The 24962-nt window shown below is 37.0% G+C and overlaps 3 protein-coding genes across 5 annotated transcripts in view; 1 reads left to right on the top strand and 2 right to left on the bottom strand.

The window, feature by feature from the left end:
* Positions 1–343: 343 nt before the first annotated feature.
* LOC146456183 (uncharacterized) lies at positions 344–2140 on the bottom strand. Its single transcript, XM_085093357.1, has one exon. It carries the CDS (start codon positions 1937–1939, stop codon positions 716–718), a length of 1224 nt encoding a protein of 407 aa, XP_084949483.1. The 5' UTR covers positions 1940–2140; the 3' UTR covers positions 344–715.
* A 7050-nt stretch (positions 2141–9190) lies between these two features.
* LOC146456182 (putative gluconokinase) lies at positions 9191–16830 on the top strand. Its single transcript, XM_085093353.1, has 5 exons — positions 9191–9288; positions 10456–10486; positions 11554–11640; positions 12058–12101; positions 12824–16830. The coding sequence occupies exons 1-5, from the start codon at positions 9248–9250 to the stop codon at positions 13230–13232; spliced, it is 612 nt and encodes a 203-aa protein (XP_084949479.1). The 5' UTR covers positions 9191–9247; the 3' UTR covers positions 13233–16830.
* A 1762-nt stretch (positions 16831–18592) lies between these two features.
* LOC146456181 (mucosa-associated lymphoid tissue lymphoma translocation protein 1-like) overlaps positions 18593–24962 on the bottom strand; it is a 21775-nt gene continuing 15405 nt past the window's right edge. For 2 of the 3 annotated variants that reach the window (XM_085093360.1, XM_085093361.1), the window contains exons 13-17: positions 23395–23561; positions 22860–22919; positions 22174–22290; positions 20416–21541; positions 18593–19765 (exon numbers count right to left, since the gene is read on the bottom strand). In XM_085093360.1, the coding sequence (XP_084949486.1) occupies positions 21413–21541; positions 22174–22290; positions 22860–22919; positions 23395–23561 (473 nt within the window). In that variant the 3' untranslated portion in view covers positions 18593–19765; positions 20416–21412. The remainder of the gene's footprint in view (positions 19766–20415; positions 21542–22173; positions 22291–22859; positions 22920–23394; positions 23562–24962) is intronic. The other variant, XM_085093362.1, reaches the window with a different exon arrangement.

Here is a 24962-nt window from a genome sequence, read left to right as displayed (position 1 = left end):
TGCATTCCCTTGCGTGAAATAGTATGGTGTGAACTATAGCCAGCCAAACTACAAGCACAAAATCAATACCCCATCAAATATTAAACTACAATAAAAAGTCAATTGTTCGTTTCGATTTATTGAATTTACTACGAAACGGCAAGTTAAATTGATCAGTTGCTACACATGCGAAAAACGACAATCGATTTGCAATTTCGAAAACAAATGAATTTTCTGTGTCAAAACATCCTAACATTTTACTGCTTAAACGAGGAAAAACGGATGTCAACAAGTCTGAAACTAGCTGCGAATCGACAGGAAAATTATTTACGGTAAAATAGAGCACAACGGCAACGTAAAATACCGTGTACAAAGCTAAAAAAGTCAGTTCCATTCACTCCTTTGAAGTCTTTGAAGACTTGAATGACAGCAAAATATTGTCCGCTTCCTTAGTTTATTCTATGTGTTATTGAAATCAGCTTATCTGGAAAACAGCAAGAGCTAAGTTTCTGCTTAAACGTACACATGCGAAAACCGACAATTGATGTGCAATTTCGAAAACAAATGAATTTTCTGTTTCAAACATCCTAACATTTAACTGCTTAAACAAGGAAAAACGGATGTGGACATGTCAGAAACTAGCTATGATCTTACAATAACAGTAAAGTTATTAACGGTTAATCGAGCACACTGCAGGCTACGTAAAATGCCGTACACGACAAAGTCAAAGTTTCATTCATTCCTTTGAAGACTTGAAGGACAGCAAAATATTGGCCGCTTCCTTAGTTTGCTCAGTGTTATCGCCATTGTTAAAGGGTATGGAACCAAGAGACAACTGTCTAGCCATGCAAAGCTGTTCTTCCTCTTCCTCTGGTGTATTTGGCGACGGGCAGAAACTGGTTGAGCTAGTAAAGTTTCGCCGATCAGGGAAAGTTACACCATAGCTTTCCAGCCGGACTCTGGTTTGGGAACATTTTTCAGCAGTTGAGCTGTTCGCGGTGGCGTCACGTTCTGGAATAGTCTTAAGTCCAAGGCGTTTGTCGTTCTCAACGGACTTTTTTCTCTCAAGGAGAGATTTCACAATTTCTCTTCGAGGCGGTCCACTGCCCTTTAATGATTTCTTCACAAATGCAATGTCCTGTTGAATTTTCAGCCAATTTCTTGCATTATTTTGGACATATTCTTCAGGGTATTCTTTGAGTAGCATGTCTTCTAGTTGTTTGTTTACAGACCCCTGCACTCTATCAAAAGCTGCCTCCCGAGACTTCAGTTCTTGTTCAAGTTTAGTTGCTGATGTTTCTAATGCTTTTATTTTGTTCTTCTGCTCTTGGAGCTTCATCTTTTCGTCAGGATGTCGCGTTAATTCGCCACAGAAAAATACTGACTCGCACTTTTCCATCCGACAACTGCGAACAGTATGATTTCGGTAATGGCAATTACTGCATCGTTGGCCGGTAAGGTTATTTTCAGAAGCAGCCTCTTTGATTCTTCGGTACGAATCTTCCAGCACTTTTCGTTTTTCAGCAGCTTCGGCAAGTTTTTCCTCCACAGCGTTGCGTTTTTCTTCGATGAATCTTTCTCCAGGGGACAGTAATTTTCGTCTAATCGTTGGGCGCGAGACGCTGGCTTCACGTTGTGACCACTGTGCTTCTTGTCCAACACTTGTCTCGCCAACACTAAGGACAGTTTTTTTCCTCGCTGGAGATTTAGAAGCTGGACTTTTCTCTGAGGATGAGGGGAATTTAGTTTGCGGTCTTTCACGTACGGGCGTTCTCAGACGGCTAACCATATTTAAAATAAGTCTTTTATGTCCTTCAGGGATTCCCGCTAGATCGTTTTCCGTTAGATACTTTGCGCTCGCTGTCGACGTGAAACCATTGCTTCTTAACTCAGCAGCATATATAAGCAAGTCCTCGTCCACGTCTCTAAGAAAATCCTCTATACTTTTTCTGCTCTCCATATCAGTGAAGATCGAGATTTTCGCTGATTTCTTCGGACCACACTGACAGTGGAAGCTTCAAAGAGAACCGGAGTGGACCACGAGAGAGGGAACTTCACATTTGGGCGGGGAAACTTCAAAGTTTGACACCTGAAACTTAGACGTTTGACGTCACGTGAAAACATGTTTTGCGCGCGTGCGTTCACGGGTAGATGCAATCGACGGTAAGAGGACACAGAAAAAATCCGAGCCCCAGATGGGATTCGAACCCATGACCCTCCGTGTTCGGGATCGGATGCTCTAACCTCTGAGCTACTGAGGACTCGTTGGCGAGCAAGGGTCATTTTTGTGGGTTGGACTTACGAACTGCATCACGCAGTCACGCAGTCCATCACAAGCAACACATTGCGTGACTGCGTGATGCGGCTCGTAAGTCCAACCCACAAAAATGACCCTTGCTCGCCAACAAGTCCTCAGTAGCTCAGAGGTTAGAGCATCCGATCTAGAACACGGAGGGTCGTGGGTTTGAATCCCGTCTGGGGCTCAGATTTTTTCTGCACCTTCATATGGTCGATTCTTTACATCTCCCTTTATTTCCTTTATAATATTAATTTGTTGTCTTTAGCCAAAGGTGGCTACACTGTACTTTGGTTTTACATCCCTCAATTGACGGGCCCATTGCAAAATGAATGTACATGTAAGGGATGATTTTGGTCGAAAAAAGTGCTTCTCTCAATAATATTAAAAATCACTCTTGGTATACAATCCAGGCCCCAGTTCTTCTAAGAGCAGATAACCCTGTCTAGTGGATAAGTGATCTATCCAGCAGATAAAGTGTACTCCAACCAACAGATTTTATCCACAGGATAGTGCCTTATCGGCTGGATAAAGTTATCTTCTCTTTTAACAACTGGGGCCTGTAGTATGAGTTTGATCATTTGAAATTTATGCTTCTTTTCTGCCATTATGTAAATGAAAGATCTAATGTTTGATTATTTAGAATAAAACAATGATAAAGAGACAGCTGTGGATTAAGCACTTCAAAAATGATATTTACACCTGCAGGTGGAAGTGGCAGAAAATAATTTTCTGGGGAAACTGTGAATCTGGGTTATTTTTCATGAGTTTATTAAAATAAGAATTATTTTGGGTTTGATTGTGGTGTTTAGAGTTTAAATGCTCATGGCAGGCTGATTTGCTCGTAACTTTATATTTTGTTGACCTCAGTTTTTTTTTCAATCACTTGAAAAACTGTTAACCCTTTAACCCCTAATATTAAACAAAAAATTCTCCTACCTTGTCCCCGTACTTTTCTTATAAAAGTACTGTGGAGAAGTTATTAAAATATTGAGAAAATTTAACTTGGGTGATCATATCCTTAATTCTCATGACCTCAAGGGTTGAATACAGTATAAGCATTGATATTAATTACACGGAGAAATTTGATGCTGATCAAAGTTAGGGCTTAATTAAAGGGTTAAACAAATATCCAAGTCATTTTTCAGGGACAGCTAATTTCATTTTCAAGTTAGAGATGGGTTTGGAGATAAGCTTAGGTTCTAGTTAAGCATTTATAGCCTCAAAAGAGTGCCAGCGAGCATCAACATCTCCCACTCATTAAGTGAACCCCAAAACATCCCTTTGAGCAAACAACTGCCTTTGACTAGTGTATAAATTATCTATCAGGAAGGATGTCTGGGGTTAACAGAGAAATAGACGCTATGAATCAATTGACAATACATATTTATAGCTGCAGCTACGTGATGTCTTTAGAGCCAGATGTTTTTATTGAGACTAGCCTGAGGTGATCCAACAGGAAGCCATTGTCTTACCAACCTGGCTTGTCAAATCATTGTGTGTCATGTGGTTCATATCCCCATGTTTTTCTGGAAAAGGTTATTTGTTTGCACTGAAACAGTTTGAATTTTGTGGTATGCAATTAATTTCCTAAAAAAATTACAAAAGTTTACCAGCAGTTGTATTTTGCACTATTTCGTAATTATTTATTCCACAAGCATGCGTTGGATGTGGGATGATATAGATAGCGAACAAGGCGCATTGTGCCGAGTCGGCTATAACCATGTCATATCCAATAAGCGTGAGTTGAATAATAATTGTTGTTTTATTAAAAACAGTCAAGAAATATTGCTAGATCTTGCTGATTTCCTTTGCAAGAACAACCAGAAGACAATAATTATTATTAATTTATAGGTCACTGTTTCTCGGGCATTGTATAATGGCTCATTTACCATGGCTGCCAAGCCAATCAAATCCCTGGAATTGCAAATTATAAAATGATCCAGTTTTTAATATCATATCAATTATAGTGGCAGACATGTCAGGATACAAGGAAGACAATCCCCAGTTAATGCATGTAGGTTCAAAAGGCCATTGTCACAGCTTTTGATTCATGGATAAATTTAGTTCCACTGTACATCTGTCTTAACCCTTCAGCCCCAATATCAGAAAATGTATATTCTCGTTATTGTTTTCCAGATATTTCTTCTGGTACAGTTGGGAGAATTTGTGTTAACACCAAAACAAACGAAGGAAATGGCCACCAAAGATGAATGCCTTGCTTTTTAAAGAAATTCATCCAATTAGTGTCATTAAAAATATAGGAGAATCTTTTGCTAATGTCAGTGTGCGCAGATTACTTCATCAGCACGACACCATGAACAAAAGAGCATAGTTACATGTCAGTCACACGTGGTACATGTAGTGAGGGTGAATATCATTGTGATATGTTGAAATTATACTCTTGGAGAAATTAGCTTTCAAAAGCTGTGAAATGTACAAAGTACAGGGTACATGCATGTATGGCTGGGTGTAAGATTTGTTGCCCAGCCATAGGTTATCTCTAAAATTTTCAATGAGTATTGAATTTTCCAAGCTGTTTCAATTTATAGGGTGCATTTATTTGAAGCTTAAGTTTTGTCGTTTAATATGTTAATGCACGCTAATGAGGTTGAACATGTTATGCATGTGGAGAGCAGTCAAGAGAAGATGTTTGCTCTTATATTGGGGTTACGGAGTTTATTGTGGCAAGTTTCGGATCTCAGAGTGAACCTTATTAAAGCTGCACATAATAATTACGCTTACTTTGGGAAAAATTTTTTCAAATCATATTGTTTAAGGTATGCTGATGAAGTCAAAGAGAATTGAAAAGCAGGTGAAAGGGAAATGGTCAAAAACATCTGTCAAACTTTCATGGGGTAAATAAACTTTCTGTCAGACAATGGATAAGACTTTGAAGAAAGCCGCATTGTAACTGTGCAGACTTAAAAGAGCATTTTAAGATTAAAAAAGCAGAACTCATATTGAGAAGACCAATCCAGCACTGTGTTGCTCTATTCAGGAAGGCAGGATCGAGGTTTCTCAACTGGTAATTTATTTTGCTTTTTAAACAACTTTTATGTGTTAATTCTTACAAACTGAGGAGGCACATTGTATAACACATTTTTGTAAGGAATGTTTAATTTTGACAACGTAAAGGTGATTTAGTTATCTCTTTTAAATCGTCCTGATTTTTTTAGATATTAAGACATTCGTTTGCATTATGTAATTATTATAGTATTTAGTAAATCTGGGATTTTCAAACTCTGCGACACTTCCAACTAAAATTTGGCAAATATGCTTTAAATTTAATGTAGTTATAATGTGATTTTTAGAAGGATGATATGTACACAACATACCTGGTTTGAGTAAAAAATAATACTTAATTGAATGCCGCAAGAGAAGCACTTTGAAATTTTCATGTAGCTTTGAATGACTGAATCTCCTTCATTTTGAAAGAAAAGTCTTAGATGGAAGTAGATGGTAAAAATATCCCACAAGGCAACCACTATCAACATGTTTTGTGAGTTTAGTAGACAATTTTGTTGGGAAATTCAAACTAATTATTAATAATGAATTCAAACTGCTTTAGCTGAAGACTATTTTCATACAACTGTAGTTCAATATAAAGCAATCATGTTGATTACAGTAACTTGATTTGAAACTCAAACCATATTAACATTATCTTAATATGATATACCACCTGCATCTAGTATTAGAATTATTATTCACTAAGTGTAAAATACTGGATGTAATATTTTATAACTTACATATAATTTACATAATTATTGGCTTCAGGCCGTGGTTGTTCAAAGAGCGGATAACTTTATCCAGTGGATAAATATTGATATCCAGCAGATAAATTGTACTCCAACTAATTAACGTTTATTGGACGAGGTTGAGCAAAATATCATATCGTGATTTGTCAGTGGCGAGCAGATCATTCGGATTGATCTGCAAGACACTGACAAATCACAATATTTTGCGATAACTGAGTTCAATACTTGTTTTATCATTCGATCACCGAGTTTGCTTTTCATAATTGTTTTCGGTCAAATCACTCTCTGACAGCTCAGGGAAACGATCTGCCATTTTCACACTGTCAAGAGCGTGGTTCCAGTTACGCATAAGCAGAATATCATTTGCAGCAAAACACAGCTGGACAGTATTGTGCATGAGCAGACCATTATTTGTAGGCAGTTATTTGCAGGTCGCGTGGTTTGCTTTTGGCCAATGAAAAGGAAGAAAAAATGCATCAAATGATAATACATTTTATCAGCTGGATAGCAAGTTATCTACTGGATGAAGTAATCAACTTGCCGGCCTGATATGCTATTTTGCTTTCGTTTCTACCCAGTTTCTAACTCCTTTATTTACACCTTGAAGTCTCAATACCATCTATTACAGTTGATTAGGGCCGAGAGTATTACCAACTCAAATGACTTTTAGATCACTTGCTGTTTTTTTAGCTCAGATTTGCCAGAATTTTTGCATGTGGCCTTGAATTCCTTTAGGAAACGTTGTTCCAATATTTTATCTGCTTCTTTGAGCTTCGTCTGCAATAAAAACCTATGATTATGGGCAAAATTTCCATTTTTATCACAAAATGAAGTGCTAAGCAGCGAAAAAACATTGGAGAAACATTTCCTGGAGGAATTAAGGCCACATGCCAAATCCGGTGAAACTGAAATAAAACAACAAAAAAGCAATCTGAAAAGTCATATTTTGTGTCGGTTATGCTCTCAGCTCTTCATTTGTTGGTGAATTGAAGGCTGTTGAGTAGTATTGTCATATAATGCTATCAGAATATTATCCCTGGGATTTGAAATAAATTAAGTAAATATTAGTTATGACAGTCTTTGAGGAAGTCAATGAGTTGTATTTTAACTAGATCAATTATTGTAAATATCATCAAAAGTAGTTGACACGTAGTTACTAAAACAAGGAATGACCTAAAATGATCTAAAATGACCTAAAATGACCTAAAATGATCTAAAATGACCTAAAATGATCTAAAATGACCTAAAATGACCTAAAATGATCTAAAATAAATCCGAAATATTCTAAAATGATCCAAATGAAGTGAAACCAAGATAAAATTACAGAAATACAGAGCTGAGTGCTTACCAAAAAGGCTGATACCAGGAATTAAGCTACTGTGAACTGCCGGAAAGACCGAAGAAGACTCGAAAAGTGCCGAAACAAACCGCACTAGAGCGAATCTCTTTTTTGGTCGGTCCGAAAGACCCAAAAAATATCGAAACTGACCAACTTTTTTCGGATTCGTTTTCCGGTCGCACATTACAGTCAACCCAGGTCACACGTGAACGATATTTTTGAAATTTGAACGGAGATTTGAAATTTACATGTCAGTTTTGAAAATCGCCAACGAGATTTCAGAGTTCCCGTATAAATTTCCCTAGCTTATTGACGGTATAAAGCTATGAATTTTTCTTTACATTGCAAAATTGAATATTTCAAGAATAGCAATTGTTTCCCAAGTATTTTGAATCTTTTTTTTTTTTTCAGTTAATGCGTCTTTTTCGGAACGATTTCCAGAGAAATGCCCAACATTCCATTCACACGTCGGACATTACAAAGAGAAATTCGAATGTTCATTTCATTCTTGGAAATACTATTCACGCATGACCTGGGTTGACTGTAAAAGCCGCACGACAAGGCTAAATTCTTGTGTAAACACTGATAAAACGCTTTTGTAAACAATGTAATTAAAGGCATATACATCTGTGCATCAATTTCCTTAAATAAACACGCAGTCAACAAGTCAAGGGTAGCGCATGAATAAAAGATAACTCTGTGTCAGTTCCATATGAAATAGCTGCATCAATCAAAACCGCGTTGCTGGGCGAATCTTAGAACTTCGCTTCGTACCAATCAAAACCGCGTTGCTGGGGAAAAACTAGGCACTTCGTACCAATCAAAACCACGTTGCTGAGCGAAACTTGGAACTTCGCACCAATCAAAACCACGTTGCTGGGGAAAAACTAGACACTTTGCATCAGTCAAAGCCGCGAATGTGATAAATTTTCGTAGTTACTAAAACAAGGAATGACCTAAAATGATCTAAAATGGTTTCACTTCATTTGGATCATTTTAGAATATTTCGGATTTATTTTAGATCATTTTAGGTCATTTTAGATCATTTTAGGTCATTTTAGATCATTTTAGGTCATTTTAGGTCATTTTAGATCATTTTAGGTCATTCCTTGTTTTAGTAACTACGGTAGTCGACAAGGGATTGCCAAGGTCCAGTCTGTTTGAGGAAAGGAGCGAGAGTTTAGATTTCTCTGAGGATCAGATGATATTTTTCAGACTTCTTTATCATCTGATGTGAGCAGTAAAATAACAGTGAAACTGAAAATAAATGTTAATTTGTGGTGTCATAACCTATTACAGTAGAGTGTGCAAAATATTCTCTTGTAACGTAAGAAGGAATTCAAACAAGGGAACTGGTTCAGTATGATTCAGAATGACATAGTTGCCTCATTTGTATATCAAAGTTTCTGGCAACTTTGCATTGCAGTAACAGCTAATTGATACCTTACATTTGGTATCTGAGCATTCTTTAGCTGTTGGTATGGGCATTGTCATTCAAAAGAGGATAAACCTTTTGAGTTTTAGGCTTTTTTTCTGTTGTGGTTGTGTGACTTGCCAAGACTTCAAGCTTGTGGCTCAAAAATCGTTTAGCACTCGTCACTGTCCAGAGCAAACTTTGACTAACATCTTACACGTATCTCTGGAAGTTTGAGTTTCCAAGATACGATAGCTAGAAACCTTTCCTATCAACAGTGTTATAGTTAAGATTGTAGCTTGCTAAGTTGATAAAAATAAATGCAACCAAGGCACAGAGTGATTGTCTTTTATCCTTGTAAGAAGGATTCAGCTATCTCATGTCTACTTCTGCTTTCGTTTAAAGATTAGACCCAACACATGTAAGCCACAGACAGAAGGCACTCATCACCATTTATCATCATGGTTGTTGTACTCATAACAGGAGTCTGCGGAAGTGGAAAGTAAGTACCTGGTAATTAAACTACTCTGTGTTGTCCAAAAATTCAATCTGAATAAAACTAGAATAGTTTGGACTTATGGTTCCGGTTACAGTGGCAATATTATCATTGAAGAATGAAATATTATTGTCATAAATTCCAGACTCCCAACCATAATATTTTTCCAAAAATTTCCAAATGTGGTCTCTTTCTGCTATAATTTAAAAGTTTTCCAAGCAAGATTTGAAGATGTTTTGACCACATGCAAAATGCATTTTGAAGCTCTGCAGTCCAACAGCTCTGACTGTTTGTTGTACCAAGTACATGTATGCAACACCATGACAAATACATGTAGTAGAAAATTAAATGTGAATACCACTCGTGAGAAACTACAGAACGTAAAGCCGCCGTTACACGTTGAAACTTTTAGCTGAAACTTGTGTGCAATGGTGCTGCAAAACAAGTTTCACAAAGTGGTGTTACACGGTGAAACTCTTGTTTTTTCACCACTGCGACCATTGCGAGCTGTTGCAGAAGTAGAAAGTGGTTCTACTTTTCATGAAACTTGTCTCGCACGGGAAGTTCGAAAAAGATTCATGAAACCGACCATGTTATACGGTGCAGCACCTGCTGAAACTTGTTTTGCAGCGCTGTTGCATGCAAGTTTCAGCTAAAAGTTTCAACGTGTATAAATGGCGGCTTAAGAGCTTCCCTGCTTTCTGTTTTGCTGTACTCTTCAAGGTGCATGATAAAAAGATAGCCTGACTGTTGCATGAGCCAAGGGATCTTGCTATTGTCCTGTAGCCTTTCCTGGAAAAGACATTGTATATGATGTATTTTTCCAGTAGCATTAATTTCAGACTGTTGAATAAACACAAGCATTAGAGCTGTAATTTCCTGTAATTAAGTTATACATGTACATCAGAGCTTTCATTAAGACTTAGAAGTGGAAGGCTCAGGCAAAAGATTAGCGAACCCAGGCGAGAAAGTTAACTTGGATAATTATGTTACTTTGTGGAAAAAGTCAGTTGAGATTGTTAGAAGCAGCTGGGTTAAGTCATATTCACAGACGGTCAGTTTTCCCAGTGACTTGCCCTTAATGAAACCCCTGATACATGTAAAGTAAGTGCTGATTGCCACTACTGGGGCTAGACAAATATTTTTATTTTCATTGTTATTTCTTTTCTGTAGAACAACAGTGGCCCGTGCCTTGGCAAAAAAGGTGAGTTTCTAGTTACTGAAGTACATGTATAAGATATTCTAAGTTAAGGCGAGCACATGCACTTTTGTAATGCTTAATTAGTAGTGCTCTGATAATTACAATTTACCTATAATGAATTATTATTATTTATGCAATTTCTTAAGTGACATACAAGTGTACACTACAGAGGTACATGTATGTAGAAAACATCTGTATGTGAAACAAAAACCCAGAACCAGGGAAAAATTTAAAAGACGTTGTGTAGAAAATATTATAATTTAACAAAAAAAAAACAAAACACGCAGGTAAAATAATCACAGGAATTTTTCATTAGTGAAAATCCATACATCCAATTTTCATCCATCCACTGTTTCCAGATCAAATTGAGATTCAGAACTGTTGTTTTTTTTATGGATGTAGAAAACAGGTCCTGGCCCCAGTTGTTCAAAGAGCATATAACTTTATCCAGTGGATAAGTCATATCCTGCAGATAAAATGTATTGGTTGGAGTATATTGTATCCTCTGGATAGCAATTTATCCACTGGATAGAGTTGTCCATTCTTTGAACAACTGGGGCCAGGTGTATTGTGAAAAATACCCTGCAGCAAGAATGAGAATCAGTGTCAGTGTCAGTGAAATAATTTTTATTATCCAGTGCATTCTGCAGACCTTAATTCTGGACTTGCTCCTCTCTATTCAGTTTGTTTTCAGTTAGGGAAGTGGTCAAAACTACTAATACTTGAATAGGACCCACCAAACCCCAAAATAGATGGTGGCCTGCTGCCTGCACCCCCCTTCCACAGCCTCAAAAGATGATGTCTTTATTGTATAGGCACCCCTCTATCCAGCAGTAAAAAATGACAGTAAGATTCAAACCTCGCTTTTCTTATTTATCTAGCAATGTTGACTCTTGCTAGCTTTCGGTGTCAACTCAAATTTTAAAGCCAATAAAATTTTGTCGGTAATGTTCACGAGATAGGTGTTGTCTTCAATAACCCCCCTACCCCAGACACCTCTTCGAACAAACTTACTATGACCAGTTCCCTTACATTTTGTTTCTCATTGCCGCTTTCTTTTTGATCATCAGCTATCATGCCCTTATGTGGATGCAGATCATTTTCATTCAGAGGGGAATATTATGAAGATGAGGCAGGGGACCCCCCTGACAGATGAGGTAATAGACCAGTGCAATACTATAGTGGAGGGGAGGGGAGGGCCCCCTTTTTTGTCAGACAATGCTATTAAACAAGATGTTCTTCTATAAATGGGCAAGCCCCTACTTCCTTTCACATCTTAGATGTCGTAGCAAGTTGGTGACTCTGAAAAATATGCCTCAAAATTTCATAATAAGCCACAGTAAGGTGAGACCTCAATTTCTAATTCAGCTAACAAGGTATATTCCGCAAACTAACCAAATTTTTTTGAGTAATGTTCGTAGAAAAAGATGCATGTTGTTTGTCAGTTGTTTACGCTCTGATTGTTGATTGACAACTGAAGGTGTGAATGGCCAGACCAGGCCCCTTTTATACTGGAATTTCCAGAATTTCCAGAATTTTTTTTAAGACAAAAAACATTTTATCTAATTTTATAGGAAAGACAACCGTGGCTTCTTGCCTTGAACAAAGTCATTGAAAGGTATGAATGAGCGAATTATCCAGTAAGTTATCAAATACCAGTATATACGTAGTAACAATATTATTATAATTTTTCATGTAGTCCAAGGCTGTTGCCTAAGAAAAATTTCAAGGATCCCACAAGGCCAAAAGCCTTGAAGTTAGGAGCCTAACATGTGAAGTGTTAGGTGATGGTCCTGCTAGGCAGCAGCCTTGAAGTCAGCTCAGTGGTGTTTGCAGTGACTGATCAAGGCAACCCCTAACTGTTTTTATTAATAACAATGTTGGCCAATTTCCCATTGAATCAGCCTTCTGTGTCAAAGGACCGGTGATACAGCTACCATTATGTGGTTTATCATTTACCACAACAACCTACCCCCTTGATTGGTGATTATCAGTTGGCACTAGGGGTGGTAACAGCCAGTGCTCTTTATGCACTAAGTAGTTCTTTTATGTCCCCCAGACAGTGGAGACAGGACCGTCATTTCTACCTGGTCGTCTGAGTCATGTGATGGTCTGACCATTTGCAGATGTTATTAAAGCAAACACATCACCTTCTGCTCAGTTACTTTTAAGACCCTTAGTATTGGTCTGGCTGGTGTTTGAACTCGCAGCCTTCTGCTCAGCAGTCCGATGCGTTACCAACTGAGCTAGATTTGTGGCGCATTATTCTCGCAAGACAATGCTTTTCTGTAGCTTGAGCTTTGTTTCCAAGTAATTATTTGCCATTTATTTTATACTTAGGTGGAGCAAGCGGTCTGAATCTGGCGTTCTTGCTTGTTCAGCTCTCAAGGAACAGTATAGACAAACTATTATTCTTGGAGCACAAGCGAGCTCTGAAAACACAAATTACTGTTCTGTTGGAGAAAAGAGACAGAAACTCTCAAAGCCATTACCTTTTTACTGCCTTGTTGTCCTCCTACAAGGCTCCAAGGACTTGATAAAGGAAAGAATGGAAAAACGGGAAGCACATTTTATGCCTTCAAACTTGCTAGAGTCGCAATTTGAAATTCTTGAGGAACCAAGCAACTGTGATTTATACTCTGCTGTCAAGGTTTCAGTTGATCAAACTGTCGAGGAAATCACAAATGAGATTCTACGAGCCTTGAAAGCAAAATTTGGTGTGAGGGTATCAATACACAGTACTGTTTAAAACCTTTTCTTTGATTGGAAAGGCTCAATGAAGTTCCATTGTGTTGTGAAGCCAGCAAACTGAACAGAGCTTATCAGGATACACCTGTACATCTTCCCACTTGTAATTTTTTATGGAGTCAACATATTTGCTGATCTGCAGCCTAAGGACTTGGATTCTTCTTCAAATATACACTTTGCATCAGCAAGAACCCTTAAGCCGGCGGAGGGTTTGGGTGTCCCTCAGTGACACAGGCTCAGAGATGAGCAGAGTTTGACTGCAAAAAATTTTCCAACCATTCTAGCTTTCAAATTGAACTTTTTGAAGTAAAAATATAAACTGAAAACATGGCATAACAAATCTGAGTCCTTGTGCACAGTCTCGTTTACCACAAGGTAGTATTTAACCAGACATGTGAACAAGATGTATTTGCTTCAGTAATATCAAATTCCATGCTAAAAACAGTTGGAATAAGTTACGTTTGGGTGGTCTAGAACAGTTTGTTTGGCCATGATTAATTCAGTAAAGTCCAGTTTACTTGCAGTTTTATCAGTAGACCTGCATCCTTCAAAAATCTCTTTCCATTGTACCCTCATAACCTGCAGCTGGATTGTTTTTAGGGTTGGGATCATTGTTCTGTTGTTCGTTCTTTTGTCCTCTTGACCAGCCATGTAAGACATTGCAAACGGTGCAGGTCGTTTTATTGGGTAACAACAGCCATGCTTAATTTCTGTGAAATGGATAATAGGCTGACCCCTCAGCAGAGGAGGTGGGGTGTGGGAGGGTGGGTGGGGTGTTTTGAGGGGGGAGAGGGTGACTTTATATGTGGACATAATTTTCTGGTGTCAAGTGTTCTGTATCCTTTGAGTCAGATAAGTGTCCTACAGATGGCCAGCTCAGCTTTGTCATAAAATGGCATATACAGCTATTGCAATTAACGCTGTCTGATCAAAGCCATTTTTTTATGAATAAATTCATCAATTCAGCTATGCCTCGCCCGTTCAGTGAAGATGTACGATGGCAAGCAATTTGGATGAAAGAAATGTTAGGATATCAAGTGGATGAGGTGGCAGCTGCTTTAAGGATGCCACCAAGAACTGTTGAACGTTATGCCTCAAAAGTTTTAAATTTCAGAGAAGTGAAAGCAAACACCATTGGAATACCGATAAACAGTGGTGCCATGCACTCGCACATGGTATTTTTATTATGGAAGCAGTGCTTAATAAGCACCCCGAAAAGATACTAAAGCACTTAAGCAATGATGACAATGCCGCAAAACAATAGGTTTAACGAGGAAAAAAAATTGCCCTGCACATGCGTTTTAAATTTTGGTACGTTTCTACTAAGGCTGTCCTGTGCAAAACAACAACATAAAATGACCAAATTCTAGGTTCTGTGGTGAACGTGAACACGTGACGGTGATTTTTCATTCTCTTTCCTAACTTGAATGCCATGCCTATCAATTTGGTTCCTGGGTAGTGCACAGTTTTTGCGCAAGTTGTAGGGGTTGAGAGTAATCACAAAGTAACACAAATGAAATGAAGTAACACGCAAACAAACATTTACAGTGTTTTCTTTTATCCTACTTGCATTAATTGTCACGCCTCCAGAAAGAACTACCCATTTACCTTTTGGTCTTCTCTTTAAGCTTGAAGCTTTCATATGACAATGTTAATTGAAATAGCTGTATACTAGCTAGGTGTTATGGAACTAATGTGAAGTCCACAGTGATAACTGAACAAAATGTATATCCATTTATTTTCCTAAATACATGAATATGTGTGAAGGAAGTGGATGTTATGTTTTCTGCTTGGTGAATAAATGATGCAATATGTACTCAGAAAACGAAAATCTAAGTTCTCCTATCAGGAGTCAAACCTATGACCTTCTGATTACTAGTTTGGATGCTCTACCACTGAGCTGAACCACATGAGCCTAAGCTGAACCTAGTTTAATGGCCTTAGCTTCCATGAGTCTCCTGTAGCTTGGTGGTAGCTAGAGCATCTGAACTATAGTAATACATGTAGGATGGTCATAGACCAGTTCAACTCCTGTTCGGTGAAATTGGATTTCCTTTTTCCAAGTATGCTTGTCACTGGCCAGAAAAAACCCCTCAGTCTATCAATTGTATTCACCAGGTTTTAAACATAACATCTCATTTCTTTCATAAATGAAGGGGTGTATGCAAGTACGTGTAGTTTTGAGTTGATTTCTTGATTGTGGTTTGAGTGTTATTTTTAATGCATTTCTTATCATTATATTTAATAATAATTACAATCAAGCTGACAGTTAGTAAGTGTTCCTTGGACAAATTTATACAACAACCTTTCCTGGAACTGAATGTGAGGAATTTTATGCCATTTACTTAAAAAATTTCCCTGAAGTCACTCAGGGCTTCCTTGCACACACCCACATATTTATTGATTAAACTTAATCCAGGGACATATACTTCTTAACTGATCATTCAGTATAATTCTATGTTTTGTTAATTCATGAGGGGCATTAAAACAATTTATTTGATCTCTTCAAAAACAAAATGTTTTTTTTTTAATTTTCCAGGCGTTTCAACGGTACATCCGTCATCGTCAGTGTGACGGTCATGAAAACAAGTGTTGAATTTTATAGCGTGCAAGTCACAATGCATACATTACATTATGTTACATGGATTCAAAGTTACGACTGAGCTAGAATGCACATGCACCTGGCCAAAATGACCGTAAAATAAAATTCAACACTTGTTTTCATAGCCGTCACACTGACGATGACGGATGTATTGTTGAAACGTCTTGAAGATTAAAAAAAGCCGTTTTGTTTTTGACTATTTAAACATTGTTGCTGTTGTCTTGACAATTTATTTGATCTTTTGAGGTGAAGATAAGTGACATCATGTTGTGATGACTCCATGTTGCCATTATGAAATATGTAGGTTTTGAGCATAAGATATAAACAAGTGTTGAACTGTAAACATGTTGGTAATACATTAAGAACACATTAAAATTACATCAAGAAACAAATGAAGGTTTGAATGTGCAAATGTTACACTGGAGAATGTTCACTGTTATACCAAACGTTTGATACAGATGGAGTCATCTTGAGTGTTCATTTTTGAAAATGCTTTCGTTTACAATAATTTATTAAGAGATGGAAATTAAATATATTATCGACATGTTCACACTTCAAAACTTGTGAATGTAACCCTGGATATTTACTTTAAATTTTGATAATGATGACAAGTTGTTACAATGTCACATCACTTTTTTTATCGCTAATCTTCATCTTAATATGACAAAACTTTTTAGAAAACACATTACACCTTGTCAGAATCTAAAGGTCCAGAAGTTACTAGTTAGGGTAAATAATTTTTATTTTTCATCAATAATTTTGGATATTTCAATATTATAGAAATGCTGATATAATTTGTAACAGGAATTTTTCATATCAGTAATTTTTATGAGCAGCCTAACAGAACTCCCAACATAAAACCTATGGATATTTTTGTCTTCTCAATTAAACACCATAAATTGAGGACATGCAAGAATCTTATCTGCTGTGACATTTAAAGTAAAGAACAATTTATTATTAATAAATATTATTTTGTTCAATTAAAACTTTCAAAGTACCCAAATTTTGCTAATTCATTAGTGGCTTGTGCTAATTACATGTTAAATGAAATGTATGTTATGGTTATACAGGCAATGAAGACCTGCTTTGCATAGATTGATTACTGCATTTGATAAAATAAAAAGAAGAGCAAAATTCAGCAAAACCTTGTAGTAAAAAAGCTGGGTATGGCCTTTTTGAAGGTTCTATTTGGAGGATTAAGACACCCATTTTGTGGTTTTTTTCGCATGTTAAACTGTGCAAGGGGGAAGGCAGGGGGTTGGGGGGGGGGGGGAGGTGGTGAGGAGATGCACTAGTCAAGAACAAGTTTTAAACTTATTTTAGCACAAATCACATTCTTTTCCAAGCACAACCTTTCCATTCAAAATTGCTAAGGAAGTCTAAAAATTTGACAGACAACCACAGAGATTATCAGAACCAATGTGTATGGGTGGGGCTGGCAGATGTTTCTATAATTGCTTCAAGAAAACAAAACTTCAACCAAGAATGTCAACAGTGTGTTTAATAGACCTTTGTCACTTGGCAGCCATGCATGTTGAGTCTCAGGAGAATAAAAACCTTTGTTTTTGCACAGTAAGCCTTGCACTGAATTTGCATCTGGGCGAGGCTTGCCGTGAAAAAAAACAAAACAAAAACAAAACAAAGCTTTTTATTCTTCTGAGACTCAACATGGCTGCCAGGTGACAAAGGCCTATTGGGTAAAGCAATGCATTCTTTGTGCTGTCTATCTTCTCCTCTCTTTCAAGTCAATGCAAGATACTCAGCAATCAAGGAAGCCATACATACAGGTACAAAATGATCAGGAGACTTCAGTTATGTTGTTGAAAACAACAGAGTGAAACAATAGGCTCTGAGTAGCTTTAATTCATACCGTTCTGGTGCAAATGCAGTTGATATATACAAAGTCACTGACTGTTCTAGGACGAAAATTAAACAACTAGAACAGGGATCCAAAAACTTTGACTGTTAGGGGAACTGCGGAGCTTAAGTATATTTTCAGTGAGGCCTTGTTTCCCCCCCCCCCCCCCCCCCCCCCGCTTAAAGTCCATGAACTTCCCTTGAGAGGACCATTATACATGTAGTCGCTGAATTTTTTTCTTGCAGGAGGGGGGTATATTCAGATCTTTATGTCATAACACCAAAGAGATATTTAGAATTACGTTTACGCCAAACAGCAATAATGAACATGTGACCATGTTTACCTTGTATTTGTCGCTCGCTGTTTTCTGTTTCCCAGTAAAATTGAGTAGTTTTGCGTTAGCATTAAAGGCCAGAATTATTTTGCACCACTCTTATCTGTGTACTTATTTTTTCAAGGAAACACAAAATAATGCAAATCTCGTGTTTGCCATAAATGCAATACTAAATCTCTCTAATATTGCAGCTTTATCTTGCAATGGGCCCTTTGCAGCTAACGGTCACATGGTACAAAATACATCATGCTTGAGAGCAAGCTACATACTGGGACAATCCTAAACAAAGAAAATTCAAGTTTGACTGGTTGAAGTCGCTTTATTTTGGATGTCCCAAAATCAACCTTGCTCTTTAGCAAGGTTGATTTTGTACCATGTGACCAGTAGCTGCTAACGGCCCATTTCTCCCTCATTCAGCATCTCGCCAATTCCATTTCATCTCAATATTTCTCACTCTGACTTCCCACGCAACAGTGAATTAGTGTTTCAGTATAACCCTCCACTGAATTAGCCTCCAAGAAATATAGGGTTACAATAAATAGTAGTACAACAAGAAACAATTGAAAATTCTTGTTATTTTTTAACACTGATCATTTATTTTGTTTAATATAAATTACAATATTATAAAAACACCATTAATACTAAGATTATACATGATTATAGCTTAATGCCCAATATTCAATTCAAATATAATTATAATGACAACAGAGTGTTGACTTGGTACTTTTACCAGTAAGTATTTCTTGTTTTGCCATGAGTAAAAAAAATTATAATAAATAAAATGAAAAAAGACAGAAAAAAATACAATCAGAAAAGCAAAATGATAAAGCTAAAATATTAGTACTAAAAGTACACGTTTGTGAGGCCAGTTACTTAGAAACTGGGCAGCTTATGTGATGTGGTGACCCCCTTGAAAAGGACAAAAGAAGCATTATTACTGTTCTTTGTTCTTTCAAAGAAGGGGAACATTGTAAGGGAAAAACTAACCATAGTCAGCAAATAATTATTAATACTGTCTTGAATTGAGAATTCTTTACTTTTTGCTTCATGTTGGGTACTCTTTTCCAGTCATCCAAAGGTCAAGCTTAGTTTTCAGTGATCTGGACTTAATAGAGACCACTTCAGTTTAGAATTAAACTAGATCCTGTATTTCTACTGATAGTTTCCTGGCAAACTACACTCTTTTTTATAACAATGTTGAGGCTGAGATTAAATGTTTTTAAAAGAACTTACTAAGAACATTACCCAGGCTAAGGGTCAGTTAAGAACATTTTTATTCCAACCAAACAGTTTAAATATGGACAAAATAATGTTACATAAAAATTCTGTCCAATTAACCCAAATAATAGGTGTCTTGGTCACGTCCACATAGATTTATTGAAAACTTATTAAGAAGTAGATCTTAAAGAAGTTTTCAGCCTCAAATTGCCAAAAAAATTAAGAAAATACTGTTCAGCTTCAACCCCAAAACTATATGTGCTTATAAAAAAAGAGTGTAGTGCACTGATCAAATGCTAAAAAAATGACCTTAATGTTAACGATTTTTTATTTTCAATCAACCATTCACAAGTATCTTTTTCACTGTATGAAATAACTACCATTAGATGATAATAATATTGCAGTTTCCTAAATGCTTTAGCTCTCCTTCACAGAGGTTCAACAGGAGGTAATCTGTTTAACAAATGTGTACGAATGCAAGTACATTGGACACGTTGACTGAGCACTAGACAAAATAAGCCACTTTCCGAGAGCAGTGCGATTATGGCTAAATCGGAGAATAGTATGTCCGATTTAGGCGTACTATTCTACGATTTACCACTAAGGTTTTTACCTATTTTACGATTGAAGTCTCCGATTCTTCCTATTCTACGATTTTAGCTTAAGAGACTTTAGAAATGATTATCCGATTCTACGATTCTTCCGATTCTACCATAAGAGCCTTTAGAAATGATTATCCGATTCTACGATTCTTCCGATTCTACGATTTTACCATAAGACACTTTAGAAATGATTATCCGATTCTGCGATTCTTCCGATTCTACGATTTTACCTTAAGAGACTTTAGAAGTGATTGTCCGATTCCACGATTCTTCCGACTGTACGATTTTGCCTTAAGAACGAGATATATTCATGTGCAGTGCGCTTGTTTCGGCTAATTTAAAGAACGAGATATATTCATGTGTAGTGCGCGCGCTTGTTTCAGCTAATGGATTAAAGAACGAGATATATTCATGTGTAGTGCGCTTGTTTCGAGAAGAATCGTATAATCGGAAGAATCGGAATAATCGGAGAATCGTGCCAAGTAGAAAAATCGGAGAATCGGAAGAATCGTATCTCAAAACTCATTTTTTGCTATTCTCCGATTTAACCATAATCGCACCCTTCTGCACTTTCCACCACCATACTGAACATTTTCCTGCCACCTTTAAAAACGCATAATAATTCATAAGTCTATTGACCTATCAAATGGTCGATAAAACATCACGTGCAGTGGTTTTAAAACTTGTTATGAACTCTCTTGACACACACTTTTCCAGGAATGTTTTTGAAACCATTCAAAAAACTTGCAGCATGTGTTTTATCAGGCTTAAAACCACTTGGCTGCGCCTTGTAGTTTTAAATCCCGATAAAACACTGCTGCTCCTGTTTTAAACATTACTTCAACATGTTAGAGTAAAGATCTATTACGCCATGTGTATTAAAATATATATATAACTGCTCTATATGAACCTATTTATAGCAATCACAAAATATTATACAACACCAACATTACTGGTGCTGACTGCACACCACCACATGAATCAAATCATGCATACAGAAGACATGGACAGTTTGCTGGTCTCTTCGCACCGCACAAACTTCATCAACAGTCTAAAAGACGTTTCCACAAGGTAAGTACCAGTTAGGCAGTCATCAACTCCATCAAGATACATGTAGTCTTCCATAGTTAATGTCACAATTTTTCAAGCTTAGTTTTAATACCAGTCATGTTGCCAGCCAGTTGGCTGTCATGGTTGCCTCCATAACCAGCTTCTTATGACAGTAATGGAGGTCACCTTTAAATATTGAAGTGTACAGTCCAGGGAAAAATGAATTTTGTTCCCTGCAGTATCCAGTATACTAGGTGAATAGGCTATTAAGTAATAAGAATTGCTAGTTATTAATAATGAAATCTATCAATAATAAATCTACAATGCCCTTCACTATATACCGGTGCCAAATCTTCAGAATCTACCTGTACACACTTGAATATCAATCACCAATAAGTGTTTACTCATTAAATAATGTTTTGGCAGTTCTGAAATCTTTGAAATTAAACACCTCAACAAAGTGCTTAGCTATTCATGGTACATAATTTTTCAGGACAACAACCATCAATGACAGTTTTCAGTCCTTAAAGAAAGCTGCAGCAATTCCAAACTCCTTGAAATTGAACACTTCCACAGTGTGCTTGGTTCGTTCCTCATGGGATCCTTTAAGCACATATTTGACAGTGATTGTCAGTGCAAGCGGGTGCTGAGAATAAAATGAGAAAACTTATTAGGTTGTGGACGTTATTCCTTTAAACAGTGTGGAGGTGGGTGCGGAGGTTAGCATGCCAGACTCCTGATTTGAAGAAAGAACTTAGCTACTGTGAGAATAATGTATTTTTCAGTCACTGACACGGGCACACTCGGTAAAAAGAAATCTGAGTTGGGGTGGCTATGGATTTTTTCTGGAACTGCACAATATTAATTTTAATCCCAGTGCTACTGTCAAGAGTAACTTCTTTTATTATTTATTTATTTGCATTTTAATCACTGATAGTAATCTTTGTAACCACACTCCATTGTCAGCCTGTTTCAATCTATAGTGGGAAGCAACTATCATGAAACAAGTGCCCCCCCCCCCCCCCCATCACAGGGTTAGCCCCAGTAGTACTTTGTTGTACCAATTTAAACAACTGGATGATTAGAGATGTAAATTACGTGGAGCATTATTGTTCCTTGTCAAAAGAAACAATACAGCAAATGACTGTTCAATTGAATGTGAGTCCGAAGAACTAACCACTTAGCTAATACATCAGTGCACCTCCATCTGGGGTGTTGTAAGGATGAAATAAACATTAATATTAAGGGAGTTCCCTTGCCAGCTTTCTGTTTGTTTACCTTGAGTCTTTGTATGTTGTAGATGTCACTAATCCTCTCCACAGGGCTTTTGGAAGGCCTGGCGTGCTCCATGGGTGAGCACCGAGCAACAATTCCATTCTGAGCCTCAGGAGACTTCTGGTGAGGGTAAATAATAGTAAAACTATTTTCATCTGTTTAAAGCATTTGTTTAAAATGCTACATACTCTAACAGAAAATTACTTTATAATGGTATACTTGTCTATTGTTCTTAAAGAATAGCTTTAGTGCAGATGGAATCAGACGGAATGCCAAAGCTTTAAGGTAACATGTTTTGCAAGACAATTCTCTGCCAGTGTTCAAGAAGTGCAGATCCCAGTTTGGCTGCCTCGTGGTTTTAAAATGCTAAAAAAAGGTGCGTAAAGGTATTTCTTTGTTCTAAAACAGTAGCTTGAGCACCGCAGATGGAATCATGGAAGATAAGTAAATGAATGTAAGTGGGAAGCCACAGTTTAGGGGATAACATACTTGTTGCAAAACAATTCTCTGTGGTGAAGAAGTGCAGATCCAAACTGGGCTTCCTCATTCATGGGGTACTCTGCATTCATGAACTCAAAGAGACTCTTTAAACCGTGCAAAGATATAGTACATAGAACAGTAGTTACATGTTTAAAATCCCTTGAGTTTGCATCAGGCTAATATGTGACTTTTTAAAACCAGAATCCTACCTGCACAACTTGTCTCAGTATGTTGGTTGTAGATGGATGGAAGTGAATGTTCTGCACATCCTAAAATATCAATTCAATTCAATTCATTTATTTTGCCATTAACCAAAAAATACAACATAAATACATTAAAGATGATACACAATATTCAGAAATTTAATCATTTTAAAACACATCATGGATAGAGTATTTTCAAAGCTTCTGCCAACATCCATTAATAAACAACAGCCTTTAGTTGTAAGAGACAAATAGTGTAGGACAAAATGTCCTGGCTAAGGTCATACCCCTCACAGAAACATGCCATTTCCAGACACCTTGTTTTGATACATGCTAATTTCACAGTCGATAAAGAAAAAGTTTTGCCGTGAGCAAACAGCTAAAATTCAGCTTTGTACATACATGTAACTGAGTGTCGACACCCATCCAGACATGATTTCAAGCAGAAAACTATATATTTCAGTTAACAAATGTTTTACTTACACTCTACCAAAAGCCTCAACTGAAACAAAAAGCAGTTTAATTTATAAATTAAACTTACAAAGGGCAAGTTTTGTAGCATCAAGCTGGCATCACAGAACGTTGCTTCACCCAGGTCTATCACTCTCAAACACAGCACAATTGCATTGGACAGCCAGTTCAGGTGTTCAAAGCTGGCCTCTATCTTGATGCCTGATTCAATCTTGATGTCTCGCTTCTGTGGGAGCTCTGCAAGAAGTAAAAAAAAGAGATTGTTATGCTTACAGAAATACAGAGGGAAAAAACCCCGAACAATTTGGAAGTAGTGTCCAATCAAGGGTTTTCATCAATTCCTTTGGTCCCTCCACAGGTTATTAATTAAAAGAGGAATAGAGTTTCATGCCAAGCAAGCTTTACCATATCTTATTACACACAGAATTATTACAGGTTTCTAGTTCACTGGAAAATTGTTAATAATAATTATTTTTGTAATTTAACCCATAGACTCAAAACAGTACCAAATGATACTAAACTAGTCAAATTTTAAGGTTTCAACCAGACAGTCATGATTGTTATGTTAAGAAACATCAAACATGTATCTTTACAATCAACAAATTATGTTTGATAAATTTAGAAGACATTCCTCTCTTTGGAGAATCAATGTGACAGTTAGTACTGACGTCCATCCTCTCACTCTCTCAAAGAGCTCTTCCTCTGTTTTGGGGAGCAAGTTGTAATAATTACAACCCAGGGCGTTTTCCATCTGTCAGAGCTGGTCGGCCAGACCAGTCAGTTTGTGAACAGAATGTACTTATTTTAAGGAGAATTTTTATCCTAGTCCTTTGAATTTCAATCTTCAAAATAAGTTATTTTTCAACATTTTGTAGTACCATTCTTTCAAAATAGTGCATTTGATTTACAGACTATAGCAGGCCAGATTGGCCAGTTCTGGCAAATGGAAAGTACTCCCAGTTTCACTATTAAAAATTATCCTTGGCTAGCACACTGTAACATTAGTCACTACCTCTATTCTCAATAACATCTGACATCCAGATTTTCTTTAAAGTTCTAAGGAAATCTGAATCAGAAGGCTAAGCTAAGCTTAGGGTGAGTTGTTTTGGGACTATTCCGGAATAGGAATACTCGGAATAGATGATATTTGTGTTCTTTTGGGTGCTATTCCGTTTTTGGAATAAACAGAATATCATTCTGTTCATCCAAGCATCTGATTATCTAGACAAGGATATCATTCTGTTCATTCTGCTCCCGATAACAGAATGAACAGAATAGAAGGAATGCAGTTATCGGAATACACACAATATGCATTCTTTTGGGAAATTTTTGGCAGGAAATCCTATGTTGCGGCTCGCGTGCGCAGACATAGTAGTTCTCAGATCACCTCCGCCATGGGTATTCCATTTCCAGATTTTAGGAGCGTTCTTTTCGAAATTGAAATTCTGTGTATTCTGTTATTCCTAAACCTGAATAAGAATAGCTGGAATAGCCCCAAAAGAATGTACCCTTAATGAAGCTGAGTTATTCCCTTACGAGATGGAGCCCCATATTTCTAAACTGCTACTTTCATTTGAATGGCTAGAATCACCTTGTAAAGTATTGATCATTTTTATACAGTCATCAATAACTACAAAT

Source organism: Pavona decussata, unplaced genomic scaffold (assembly GCF_977016875.1).
Source record: "Pavona decussata unplaced genomic scaffold, jaPavDecu1.1 SCAFFOLD_260, whole genome shotgun sequence".
In the NCBI taxonomy this organism is placed as follows: Eukaryota; Metazoa; Cnidaria; class Anthozoa; order Scleractinia; family Agariciidae; genus Pavona; species Pavona decussata.
The sequence above is the reverse complement of the archived record's forward strand: the minus strand, read 5'-3'. Positions and strand labels throughout refer to the sequence as shown.

Coding starts and splice junctions, on each gene's coding strand:
- LOC146456183 (XM_085093357.1), bottom strand. CDS start 1,939: ATGGAGAGCAGAAAAAGTATAGAGGATTTTCTTAGAGACGTGGACGAG.
- LOC146456182 (XM_085093353.1), top strand. CDS start 9,248: ATGGTTGTTGTACTCATAACAGGAGTCTGCGGAAGTGGAAA. Junction 10,487..11,553: donor CCCGTGCCTTGGCAAAAAAG/GTGAGTTTCTAG, acceptor TTTGATCATCAG/CTATCATGCCCTTATGTGGA. Junction 11,641..12,057: donor GGACCCCCCTGACAGATGAG/GTAATAGACCAG, acceptor CTAATTTTATAG/GAAAGACAACCGTGGCTTCT.